This window comes from Diabrotica virgifera, chromosome 1, assembly GCF_917563875.1.
Source record: "Diabrotica virgifera virgifera chromosome 1, PGI_DIABVI_V3a".
Lineage (NCBI taxonomy): Eukaryota > Metazoa > Arthropoda > Insecta > Coleoptera > Chrysomelidae > Diabrotica > Diabrotica virgifera.
This window is the reverse complement of record NC_065443.1, coordinates 263,398,256-263,412,376: the sequence shown is the minus strand read 5'-3', so window position 1 is coordinate 263,412,376 and position 14,121 is coordinate 263,398,256. Positions and strand designations below refer to the sequence as shown.

Genomic DNA, 14,121 nt, shown 5'->3' with positions numbered 1-14,121 from the left:
ATGGGCTTCTTCTACCTGCGTTCGCAAGTAAGGCCAGTATTATATTAGGCAACTGGTGACGCCACCAAGTTGCTCCACCAGTGACTCATTACGTCACGGGGCATTTAAGTAAATGAGACCTATTAGACTACGGTAACTGGTTGCGCCACCAGTTGCCCATATCGGCCACCAGTTGCCCATAATATTTTGTGTGCTTTAATTTGGTGGAGCCACTAGTTGCGCCACCAGTTGCCCCACTAGTTGCGCCACCAGTTAGCTAGTCTAATAATGGCCGAAGTGAACTATTATATTTGGTTTATTTTTGTTTCCCTGAGATAACGTAGCTAATACCATATGTTATTTGCATAAAGTTCAGAGACCTACTTAATATATGAGGTCATTGCCGTTTTGGATTAAAAAAAAGAAATATAGACATTTATTTTTGCATAAACTTTTAATTCAGGATATATAGACACTTTCGCTTAATGTTTTGACATTTACACTGAATTTGAAGTATGTTGTTATACAGGGTGTCCCGAAAAGATTGGTCATAAATTATACCACACATTCTGGGGTCAAAAATAGTTCGATTGAACCTAACCCACCTTAGTACAAACGTGCTCATAAAAAAAGTTATAGCCCTTGGAAGTTACAAAATGAAAATCTATTTTTTTTTCAATATATCGAAAACTATCAGAGATTTTTTATTGAAAATGGATATGTATCATTCTTATGGCAGCAACATTTTAAAACAAAATTATAGTGAAATTTGTCACCCCATAAAAAATTTATGGGGATTTTGTTCCCTTAAACCCCCCCAAACTTTTGTGTACGTTCCCACTAATTCATTATTGTGGTACCATTAGTTAAACACAACGTTTTTAAAACTTTTTTTGTCTCCCAGTATTTTTTCGATAAGCCAGTTTTTATCGAGATGTGGCTTCTTTTTCAATACATTTACGTAAAAATTCTATAGGGGTTTTGTTCCTTTAAACCCCCCAAATGTTTGTGTACATTCCAATTAATATTGTCGTACCATTAGTCAAACGCAGTGTTTTTAAAACTTTTGCCGCTTAGTCTTTGTTTCATAAGTCACCTTTTATCGAGATGTAGCTTCTTTTTCAAAATATACCCAAAAATGTAAATTATAAATAAATTTTCAGATTATTAAGGCTATGGGTACATAATTCGCAAATATTTTACGGCCATCCCTACCTTTTCTGTCTTTACATGGCAAATTACGTGTAGTAAAATTCACACTGGTATGGATATGTACATATTACTAGAATGTCATTCTACTTGACAATGTCATAACTAGCTTAAAGAGATGGCTTTTGAATGTTCTTGGATAACTGATATTTTTTGTATAATTGCAAATTATTAATTCAGTTAATAAATGTGATAATTTTTTCACTTAGCTATGTATTCAGTGATTGTAATAATTTATATGTAGCTACAACAAAAACTAATACTCAATCGAGAAAAGAGGAAAAGTGTTAAAGTGATTTTTTAATAATATATTGTTACGGTGTCGCGAAAAAAGGTCGCCAACAATTGGTCGAGCGAAAAAATGTCGCGCACATTTGAGCGCGTATCAAAAGGTCGCCGGCGAAAAAACAGCGCCGACGAAATAAGGTCGCGTGCAATTGATCGCGCGAAAAAAGATCGCGTCATGTTTTACATTATTAAAACCATTCAATTGGTTTTCAAAAAGGTTCTAAAGAAATTCTATTTGCATACTTTAACTTTATGCATTATGAGCCGATTAGTCTTGGAATTCCATCTAATTACTTTTTAATGTATTTTGGATGTATAAGAAGATGGGAAAAATAACGTATATCTAAATACTTTTTAATGTATTTTGGATGTGTAGGAAGATGGGAAATATAGGAGAATGGGAAATTATTTCATATGGTATTTTCAGGTTATTCAAGTGAATATACTTGAAAATTGAACAATTTTTAACATGAAGAAAGTATTTTTTTTGTTCTACGTGAATAATTTTAATATATGGATCTAAATTCAGAAAGGTACTTTCCTTCACACTTTTTACAGGCTTAGGACTGTCAGCAAAAAACTGGCGTGTTTAAAAGTGTTTGCTCTTCCTAATCGGATATCGTTAAAAATGTACAGTAATAATAGTTCTATTTACAGTATATATTACATACAAACGAATACCAGGTACCAGTTTACCTATTTTTGGTATTTTCAGAGACCGGTAATTAGCATAATTGGTTCTTAGTAGAAAGTCGTTATGCAGATTAGTGAAGAATAAGTAGTTTAGATAAGGGCACCTTATTGTGTAGGTATTTATTAGGAATTCCATGAAGTCATTACGATAAGACATTATTGGAAATGCTAAAATAAATATTGTACAAAAGTTCTTTGTCTAATTGTGCGTTATTCACTAATGTGGTAATTATTATTCCATATTCGTGAAACGTACTTTTATTACTTTTTAATGTATTTTGGATGTATAAGAAGATGGGAAAAATATCGTATATCTCATTATTCATTAGCTTGTCGATTTGTCAAGATGGTCTTAACTTACGTAAAGAGTCAAAAAGGTGCCAATATGTTGGTGTATAATGGATATATCCATAGAAAGGAAAAAACGATTGATCAAAAGACAATTTGGAAGTGCGCTCAGTACAATAAGCATAAATGTACCGGGAGAGTTCACACAGTGGGAGATGAAGTAGTGAAAAGTACAAGTCACAACCACATTGCCGATGCGTCAATATTAGAAGCAAAAAAGGCTTGTAACAGAATGAAAGAACTGGCTCATCAAGTTGAACTAACAACACAAGGAATCATAGCTACCGTTTCACAAGAAGTGTCTGTGGGTGCAACTGGGCAGCTACCTTCTATTTCATCCCTAAAGCGAACTATTCAGAACACACGCCAAAGAGTGGAAGCTATTCCGGCAAATCCAAGAAGCTTAACAGAGCTTATTATTCCGGAAGAATACACCAGAAACAATAACGGCGAACCGTTTCTTTTATTTGACAGTGGTCCAAACGAACAGAGAATTTTAATATTTTCCACTGAAAGAAATTTAACTTTGATGGCGAGCTGTGAACACTGGTATGCCGATGGAACATTCACATGTACTCCTCTATTGTTTGGTCAGCTGTATACAATACATGGCGTACAGTATAGCAACGTTATTCCAACTGTTTTTGCTCTACTTCCTAATAAAACTCAGGCAACATACACTCGACTCTTCCATGAATTAAAAACGTTACGACCAGGTTTACGTCCTACAACAATAATGGTGGATTATGAAAAAGCAGCAATTAATGCTTTACAACAAGAGTTTCCTGAAGTCAGAATCCGTGGATGTTTCTTTCATTTCACACAATGTTTGTGGAGAAACATGCAAGGTACAGGACTGCAACAAGTTTATACAGAAGACGCGAATTTTGCTCTACATCTGCGACAATTGGCAGCCCTAGCCTTCGTACCTGAAGTAGATGTTGTTGCAACATTCGGAGAGCTACTGGACAGCGAGTTTTACACTCAAAATGAAAATTTACTAACACCTTTAATAAACTACTTTGAGGATGTATGGATAGGCAGATTGGATCGACGACAACAAAGAAGACCGCCAATGTTTCCAAGGAATCTTTGGAATTGCTTCGAATTTATAGAGGAAGATCTACCGCGTACTAATAATGCTGTCGAAGGTTGGCACAACAGCTTCTCCTCGATATTAAATGCAGCACACCCAAATCTATGGAAGTTTATTACGGGGCTAAAGAAAGAAGAGAGTTTAAATCGATTAAAAGTGGAGCAATACATAGCTGGAAACCAACAACCTCAAAAAAAATTTATAAAGATACAGCGCGGCGAATAAAAACGATTTGTTTGCAATACGGGAACCGGCCAAATCTAGAATATTTAAGAGGAATTGCCCAAAATTTTCAACTGCAAGTATAAAAAACTAAAAAACAATTAAAAAAAAAATTTAAAAAAAACAAAAAAAAAATAAAAATTAAAAAAACACAAAAAAATAAAAATAAAAAAAAATAATAAAAATTAGAAAAAAATAAAAAAATTAAAATTAAAAAAACTTTTAAACACGCCAGTTACTAACTGCAAGTCCTAAGCCTGGATAAAGTGTGAAGGAAAGTTAAAGTATGCAAATCTGTTATTAATATAAATGTATTCTTTAACTATGATATCTTCAATAAGTACTCACCAGTGACAATGTATTAATGAAATTGTGCCTGTTATATAATTTTTAACCACAATATCATTATTTTATTTGGGAAATTTTATTTTAATAAAGATGGTAGCCCTTAACCTACCCTATCTATATGTAGTATATACCCTGTAAAATATATTAAGCTTATATTAAAACTTACTCTTAAATAACCAAGGGTAAATTTTGCGACACTGCCAAGTCGTGAAATAATACCTCTAGGTACTTTCCCTACAACATTTACAGTTAAAATTACCTTAATTCGACCATTAAATTGGTCGAACATTTTACATGATCAATTTCAAATAGGATTATTTACTTCCAATTATTTTCCTATTATTTAAAGTGGAAAATAAAACTAAAGTCATTTAGAAGTCAATATTGGGTTGACGAAATATTTTTTACCAATAGGTTAAAATGACTAATAAGAAAATATTTAACTGTTTGGGTCATTATTTAACAGCAATCCTTTAGTTCTATTGCATCATCTAAATCTGACCTAAGCCTGGATTAAGTGTGAAGGAAAGTTAAAGTATGCAAATGAAAACATATTTTCTGACGCGATCTTTTTTCGCGCGATCAATTGCACGCGACCTTATTTCGTCGGCGCTGTTTTTTCGCCGGCGACCTTTTGATACGCGCTCAAATGTGCGCAACATTTTTTCGCTCGACCAATTGTTGGCGACCTTTTTTCGTAGATCCATTGTTACTATGGAACGCTTACAATTTTGAACATCTTTAAGAACAAAATAGTTGGATCACAGAATATATCATGATGTATTCTCTGCTTCTATCTTCAATAATATAAATAATACACAATAAATAACTTTTTATAAAGTTCACCTCTTAAATCAATTATTTATCAAATACACTATATATCAATATTATTTAATCAACAACTAAAAATACTTCCGATTCATGTCAAATAATTATTTAAAATTGTCACTGATTGTCAGTGTCTGACTGACAATATTCTATTCGAGTAAGTGCGTTGTATGACAAAGATAGATTTGGAAAATATTACCACGGACATTGTGTTTATTTTTTTCGAATCCTGAAAAAACCAATTAATATTTTTGAAAAATCTAAACGCATAATGAAAGACTACATTATTGCCGAGGGCCGAAATTCCCTTAGAATAAATAAATAGTTTATTTTAAATGAGATATTTGAAATTAAAAAGAAGACTAAATTTTCTCTTAGATTTTCACCCCTGTAACTTATTAAAATAAACATTATAGAAGTTCTCAGGGACTTTCGGCCCTCGCTAATAACGTAATCTTTCAATCTGCGTTTAAATTTTTTTAAAATACTTAATAGTTTTCTCAGGATTCGAAAAAAATTAATCCCCATTTGAATAGCATTGCAGCCGAAAAAACGTACCGATCCTCTTAACAGGTCTCATAATCGTACTTAACCATATACAAATATATGGTGGATTCGACAAATATGCAAAATATCTTGATAAACACTGGCTTGTCGAAAAAGTACTAAGAGGCAAAAAAGTTTTAAAAACATTGTGTTTAACTAATGGTGCCACAATAATAATTTAATTGGAACGTACACAAAAGTTTGGGGGGGTTTAAGGGAACAAAACCCCCATAAAATTTTTATGGGTTGCACAAATTTCACTTTAAATTTTTTTAAGATGTTGCTGCCATAAAAATGCCACATTTCTGGTGTTAGAGTATAATTTAAGTATTTTAGTCTTATCGAGACAAAAAGGCATTTTTACTATATTTAGAAATGGACGAAGTATGACTAATTATCAACTATTTATAGATAAACTTTGGTAATAAACGATTTAACTTTTTTATACTTTTAAAGTTTATAGATAATGTTTATTAACTTCAGTCAATTCCATTTTCAAATAGCTATCTAGTGAGAGTCACAATCGTCAACAACAATTTGTTAACCATTTTTAAATGATTATTTTTTAATTGTTATTTTTGTGGTTGACGTTTTTAAGCTTCATTTATGTATAAATTGTAAATATTAAGATTCCATTGAGTTTTTAATAAAAAATGTTTTATTAGAGTGTACGATGTTGCAGTATTCTCGTTTTATTTGAGCCCAAGTGTCACAGCTTCAGTTAATTGTTATCTATCCATCTTTTGTTTATTGTATTTTGAGTAGCCCTATTCACGTATCATTACCTATTCGTTTAACATCTTTCATTGCAACAGCAGCCCAACCTAAAGAACCACGCCCACATCTCTTCCGACTGAGCAACGTGGTCTTCGTATCGTCAATGTAAGCGATTGGACCTTTCCATTTTCGGTCATTCCTTATTCCATATATATAAAATCGGTTTACAACGTTCTTCGACGTCTTCCGATTTCCAATCTCCTTCTCTTTCTGTCATTCCAAGGATCGTCATCGAGTTCTCTGTCCCTGATTTCTCTATCAACTCCTTCTCTCCAACTTCTTCTAGGCCTTCCTGGTCTGCGCCTTCCTCTTGGTTGCCATTCGAGGATTTGTCTTGGTATTCTATTCTCCGGCATTCTCCTTATGTGTCCGTACCAGCTAAGTTGTTTCGTCCTGATGTCAACAATATTATGTGTAACCCCCATGATTTCTCGGACTCTCTCGTTTGTTATTCTGTCGCGTCTAGATATTCCCACCGAACGGCGCCAGAAGTCCATTTCTGTTGCTCTAAGCATTTTCTCTGTTCTGTCTTTTAGGGGCCAAACTTCGCATCCATATGTTGTGATGCTTTTTATTATAGTGTTATATATTCTTTTTTTATTTTCCTTAGAAATATTTTTATCCCACAGTACGCTGTTCAGTAAGGATATGCCTTTCCTTCCCTGTATATTTCGTTCCTTAATAGCTGCATCTAATTTTCCGTCTTGAGTGATCTTTACTCCCAGGTATTTGTAGTCTTTACATAATTTTATTTCTTGATTTTCCTCTACTCGGAGGCTATGTTGGTCTCTGGGAGATATTCCATCTAGGATAATATCGTCCTGATCCTTCTGGTTCAGCTTCCATGACCTCTTGTCCATCTGATCGCTATAATGTCTAGAAACAGACGTCTTCCGTTTATACAGACACAGAATAACTAACCACACAGAAGCGAATCTAACTGTCGTTTCCATTGATTTTGTTAGGACCGAAATATTTGACCTTGTGCACCAGTTACAGAATAGAACTTGATGTTCTAAGGAATAGACCATTCCAAATGATGTAATATTTTTGACAAATAGTTATTAATTAAATATGGAACATAAAATTTAACTAGAAAAATAACTAAAATAGAAAATAAAACATATACAAATATAAAATTTAACTATAAACAACTGTCACTGTCAGTCGCAAAAGTGAGGTTGCACCAGTTACGTGACGCATGCGCATGAAATTTATGTTACCGTTTTCGGCCTGAGTCTCGCTTCTGTATGGTTAGTTATTCTGTGATACAGACGGTCCAACTTAAGTGTGAACACACACGTGCGGCTGCTGTCTTTCGTTTAAACAGACGGTCCGTCTAAGTGAGAACGGGCCGTGGTGATACATCTAAAATTGAGCGAAGAACATAAACGGCCTTCTTCTTCTTCTTGTGCCACTCCTATCGGAGATTGGAAATCATCAAGGCTACCCTGACTTTTTTTACAGCTGACCTAAAAAGTTCATTAGTGGTGCAGCCAAACCACTCTCTCAAATTCCGCAACCATGACATTCTTCTACGGCCTGGATTCCGTTTTCCTTCTATTTTTCCTTGCATTATATTTTGAAGTAATGCGTATGTATGACCTCTCATCAGGTGACCCAAATACTCGAGTTTTCTTCGTTTTATCGTTAACAAAATTTCTGGGTCTCTTCCTATCCTTCGTATTACTTCAAGATTTGTGATTCTTTCAACCCAACTTATCTTCAGAATTCGACGGTAGCACCACATCTCGAAACTTTCAATATTTTTTATGTTGTTCTGTTTGAGAGTACAGGCCTCTACACCGTATAATAGCGTGTTAAATACGTAGCCTCTTAGCATTCTTAATCGTAAAGGGATGCTTATATCTCTGTTGCAGAAGAATTTTCTCAGCTTTATGAAGGTGGCCCTGGCAATTTCGATACGTCTTTTTATTTCATTGTTTTGGTCTCCAGTTTCGTTTATTAAAGTTCCCAAGTATTTGTAACTTGATACTTTTTCAATTTGAATGCCGTTTATACTAATATGTGCTGGTTGTGTCATGATTTTACTGAAGACCATATACTTGGTTTTTTTGATATTAATGTTTATGCCATAATTGTTGCAAGCAATATTTATGTTTGTAAGTAATCGTTGTAATTCTTCTACTGTTCTTGCAACTAGTACAGTGTCGTCTGCGTATCGAATATTATTTACAACCTCTCCATTGATTACGATTCCTTCATTTGCTTGCAAAAGGGCTTCCTGACAGATGCTTTCACTATATACATTAAATAGCAGTGGTGACAAAATGCATCCCTGTCTTACTCCTCTACGTATTTCTATTGCTTTTGATATCTCATTTTCTATTTTGATGTTAGCTTTCTGATTCCAAAATAAGTTAAGAATTATTCGCAGATCTTTATTATCTATGTCTTTTCTTTCAAGAATGTCTCTTAGCCTATCGTGGCGTACTCTGTCAAACGCTTTTTCAAAATCGGTAAAACATTTATGTACTTCTTGATTAACGTCTAGGCATCTTTGTGTAAGAACATTCAAACCGAAGAGAGCTTCTCGAGTACCTAGTCCTTTTCTGAACCCCATCTGCGTATTACTAATATCTGACTCCAACTTTTGATAAACTCGGTTGTGGATGATTTTTAGAAATAACTTTAGTAGATGGCCCATTAAAGATATCGTTCGATGTTCTGAACATTCTTTTGCATTGGATTTCTTTGGCAGTGTAACGAATGTAGACAGCAGCCACTCTTGAGGTATAATACCAGTATTGTATACTGTGTTAAATAAGTGCAATATCATACCTATTGATTCATCATTCAAGAGCTTTAGTAATTCAGTAGGAACCTCATCGGGTCCATTTGCCTTTCCAGTTTTGGAATTTCTAAGTGCCATTTCTACTTCACATTTTAGGATTTCAGGTCCCGTTTCACCATTTACCTGGACAATGTTATTTCTGTTGTCCTCAAACAATTCTCTTATGTATTCACTCCATCTATTAATAATTTCTGTTAAGTCTATAATAATATTTCCGTCTTTGTCCTTAAGCAAACTTATTTGATGTCTTCTTTGGGTTCCTGTAAGTTCTTTTACTTTTTTATGTATATTGAATGTGTCATACTTTCTTTCATAGTCTTCCATTTTTACACATTGTTCTTTAATCCATGATTCTTTGGCCTTCTTTATTATTTGTTTTATGTTCTTATCAACCTCTCTGTATTTTTCTGAATTATTCTTCAATTTGCGCCTTTCATCCATTAGTTCTAGTATGTCTGGTGTCATCCACACCTTATGCTTCTTTGTAGATTTGGTTAGGTGTTTCTTTCCCGTAGTTCTTATTATAGTGTTTATATACTTCAGTTTTTCATCTATGTTGTCTGTTCTGAGGATTTGGTTTTCTGCTACACTGAGGCTGGTGTTGATTTCTTCTCGCACTGTTTGTCGTCGGTGTTCACTTTTAAGCTGGCTTAAGTCTAACGCAGGGATAATGGTTTTTCTCATTTTCTTTAGTCTAGCTTCTAACACAGATACTACTGGATTATGATCCGAACCGATATCAGTTCCAGGGTAAGTTTTAGTACATTTCACGGCATTACGGTATCTTTTTGTCACCATTATGTAATCTATTTGGTTTCTGATTACTTTTTCTTGTGTGTGTTGAGGTGACGTCCACGTATACAGTCGCCTTGGCGGTAATTTAAACGGACCACATAAACGGTGGCGCACCATAAAAGTCAGTAATCGACCGATTTGTATTTTTTTGTATCACTCTTGCTACGGATATAATTTGTAATCTGGAATTTTTTAAGTTAACTATAATTTGTTTCGTAGGTAGTATGTCACACGGTTTGTTATTGCTTTAATAAGAAAAAACTTTATTTCCAGTTCCTTTAAAAATATGACACGAGAACAAAAGTAAAAAAAGAAAATACGAGCCAGAAAATAGAAGTTTTAATAATGAGTGAAAGGAGAATTTATTTGTTATTGACAATAAGGGAAAAACGGTCATTCAAAAATTCAACAAAATAGCATAATTCTACGGTCAAAAATTATAAATTTTTATGTCTACATTATGAGAATGTCGATTATGACATTGTCTGCCGTTTTAACTCCACTAAGATGGTTAGGTACTTGCACGTCGATATACTTTCGATTTACACGTTTTGACTTCATTCGTATAATGGCGAATCTGCGAAGACTTGCCGGACCGAGTATACAACTCATAATTATAACGAAAATTCCACTTACTTGTGACTAAGTGTTGCTACTAAAGTTAAAATAGGATCCAGACATTTCGTAATAACACCACCGATTAATATTTTCCCTAAATGGGGCTCCAACGTCAATTGAGCGAGATAGCTGCCGAGAACGGTTAGATCTTCGTCTTTATCTAGAGCACCAAGAAATTGAAGGTGTTCCACGGCAACTCTGATAGAATTGGCTGCTGGAGCGTCCAATGCTAATGAGAGAAAACCGTCTATGTCCATGTCGTCGGGAGCACGAACTTTGGCGTGTAGACAGATCTCCTAAAAAGTTGAAATATATATATATATAATCAAATTCCCTTCTACCTATTGGTGTCGGGATTACAATAATAACTTAGATATTAACAGAAAGTTGAAATAACAAATTTAAAATCAATAATTACCCTAAGTTTAAAACTTTAAAAGGGTAAACCCTGTAGTTGGCTGTATACCTTCGTTAAAACAACGTAGAATGAAGTAACATTTCATAAGTTTAAAACTTTAAAAGGGTAAACCCTGTAGTTGGCTGTATACCTTCGTTAAAACAACGTAGAATGAAGTAAACACTTCTGTTGTATGTAGGTATATTAATTTATTAAAATTCTTAAAATTTATCCACAAGGGAGTGGAAGTACAAAACGTTTTCGGTCAAACTGACCATCATCAGTGTAAACCTGGAAATAAGTGAACCACTTAGATTGAAATGCAAAAGGGTGAAATTTTCACAGTTAAAAAAGAAAATGTGGTTACTTACGTCCAGTGTACAAGTAATTGAAACTAGCCACTTCAATAGGTGTAAAAACCTCTAAATAACATTATTGCTACATTATAAGCTGTATAGATTGGTATTTTCCTATTATATTCGTTAGTTCCCCGGAAACATATGCAACCAACCATTCCTTAGTTGCAATTCTTTCAAATTCTACAGCTGTTACTCCATTAAAATACCATGTTTTTTTAAATTTTTCTAAATATTTCCAGATAATTTCAGTAATATTCATTCATCACAACTCTACTTAACTAAATATAATTATTTTCAGTCAGTTACATTTGTAAAACAGTCTATGACGTCACAGCATATGAGTAGATTTTTGCCTTTGATTTCGGTCCACTAATGAATATATTACAGCTCATTAACCTTTATTTACAACTTAGAATTCACAACTAACATTTTTAATAGTTGCATATTTCCAATCTAACAATTAAAGTTAAATATAAATTCACTTTGTCAAAAAATTTTTCGGGTGACATTTGAAAAATCCACCTATCTTCCTTGACATCTTGTCATAAATTTCCAGGCACCATTCTGTCTAATCAGTTGGTTGTTAACCTCTCACCTGATCACAACAACCTTGTGCAATTTCCGAGCAAGGATGACATACATCCACATGTGATATTTATATAATCTTAAGACATCGACTTAAGGATCTTCCACAAATAATACACAATGAATAACTTTTTATTAAATTCACGTCTTAAATCAATTATTTATCAAATACACTATATATCAATAATATTTAATTAATAACTCAAAATATTCCCGATGCAATGTCAAATATTTAAAATTGTCACTGATTGTCAGTGTCTGACTGACACGATATGCTGACAATATTATATTCAGCTGGGTGCGTTGTAAGACAAAGATAGATTTGGAAAATATTACCACGGCATTGTGTTCATTTTTTTCGAATCCTGAAAAAACCAATAAATATTTTTGAAAAATTTAAACGCAGAATGAAAGACTAAATTATTACCGAGGGCCGAAAGTCCCTTAGAATAAATAAAAAGTTTATTTTGAATGAGATATTTGATATTAAAAATCACACTAAATTTTCTCTTAGTTTTTCACCCCTGTAACTTATTAAAATAAACATTACAGAAGTTCTCAGGGACTTTCGGCCCTCGCCAATAACGTAATCTTTCATTCTGCGTTTAAATTTTTCAAAAATACTTATTAGTTTTCTCAGGATTCGAAAAAAATGAATCCCCATTTGAATAGCATAGCAGCCAAAAATACGTACCGATCCTCTTAATGTCGATTATTATACAGCTTATAATGTAGCAATAATGTTATTTAGAGGTTTTTACACCTATTGAAGTGGCTAGTTTCAATTACTTGTACACTGGACGCAAGTAACCACATTTTCTTTTTTAACTGTCAAAATTTCACCCTTTTGCATTTCAATCTAAGTGGTTCACTTATTTCCAGGTTTACACTGATGATGGTCAGTTTGACCGAAAACGTTTTGTACTTCCACTCCCTTGTGGATAAATTTTAAGAATTTTAATAAATTAATATACCTACATACAACAGAAGTGTTTACTTCATTCTACGTTACCCTAAGTTTATCTAAGAGCCCCTTCCCATTTCAGTTAGCCCACCTTTGAAATTTACAGTTTACGGCGATTACCATTACCATATGGCGATTACCTTCAAAGCCTGTTCAACGCTGTAAACAACGAATGTACTGCAAAAGTCTTAACAATCAACAGAAAGAAAACAACATGGATCTTGGTCGAAAAAGTTAATATCGAAGAGTCAGTATTAAAATTAGATAACAAAATCCTGGAAAGGGTGAAACACTTTAGATATCTGGGTAGTTGAATTGACTGCAGGGTTGAAAATGATGAGGAAATTTCGACCAGAATAGAACTTGCACGAAAAAGCTTTATTAGCTGCAGTAGAAGTATGTCATTGACTATATGTCTAAGGGTATTGAAGTGCCACTTCTGGTCAGTTTTGTTCTATGGATGTGAAACCTGGACAACAAAAATGAAGAATCTTAACAAAATGGAAGCGTTCGAGTTGTGGTGTTACCGTCGCCTGTTCAGAATCCCGTGGACAGCACACATATCCATCGAACGTGTGCTGGAGACCATGTACAAAGAGCGAGAATTGATCAACATTGAGAGGACCAGGGCAAAATCGAAGGAAAACGCTGATTTGGAAAACAACTGTCCTAGCTGCGTAACATTAGACAATGGACATGCCGAACGGTCGAGGAATTGTTTCATATAGCAACTGACCGAGAAACATTTCATCAGCTTGTTAATACGACGATAGCCAACGCTTGAAAACAAGCACGGCACACAAAGAAGAAGTTGGAGACAATAGGAGTCGCGTTATTTGCAGGAATTGTGCTTTTCAATCCGACTACCCCAAGAGAAAAGTCAAATTTACTGCGTCTTTCATGGACTGAGGCAGCATGTCTAGAGGTGTGGAAAAATTGCATTTTATTGTTGGGATTTGCCTTAAGGCCATGGGTACATAATTCCCAAATGTTTTACGGCTATCCCTACTTTTCCTGTCTTTACACGGCAAATTATGTGTAGTAAAATTCACACTGGTATGGATATGTAAACATTACTAGAATGTCATTCTACTTGACAATGTCATCATTAATTTTAAAGAGATGGCTTTTGAATGTTCTTGGAAAGCTGTTATTTGGATAATTGTAAATTATTAATTCAGTTAATAAATGTGATTATTTCATTCATAGGAGATTCTGACCAATAGAAAGCTGCAGAAATAAAAATTAAGGTGA

General features: G+C 33.9%; 1 protein-coding gene across 2 annotated transcripts in view; it reads right to left on the bottom strand.

Annotated features, from left to right (window-relative positions):
* LOC114337220 (ATP-dependent DNA/RNA helicase DHX36) overlaps positions 1-14,121 on the bottom strand; it is a 109,004-nt gene that overhangs the window by 34,504 nt on the left and 60,379 nt on the right. For both annotated transcript variants that reach the window (XM_028287626.2, XM_028287627.2), the window contains exon 7: positions 10,581-10,858. In XM_028287626.2, coding sequence (XP_028143427.1) covers positions 10,581-10,858 — 278 coding nt within the window. The remainder of the gene's footprint in view (positions 1-10,580; positions 10,859-14,121) is intronic.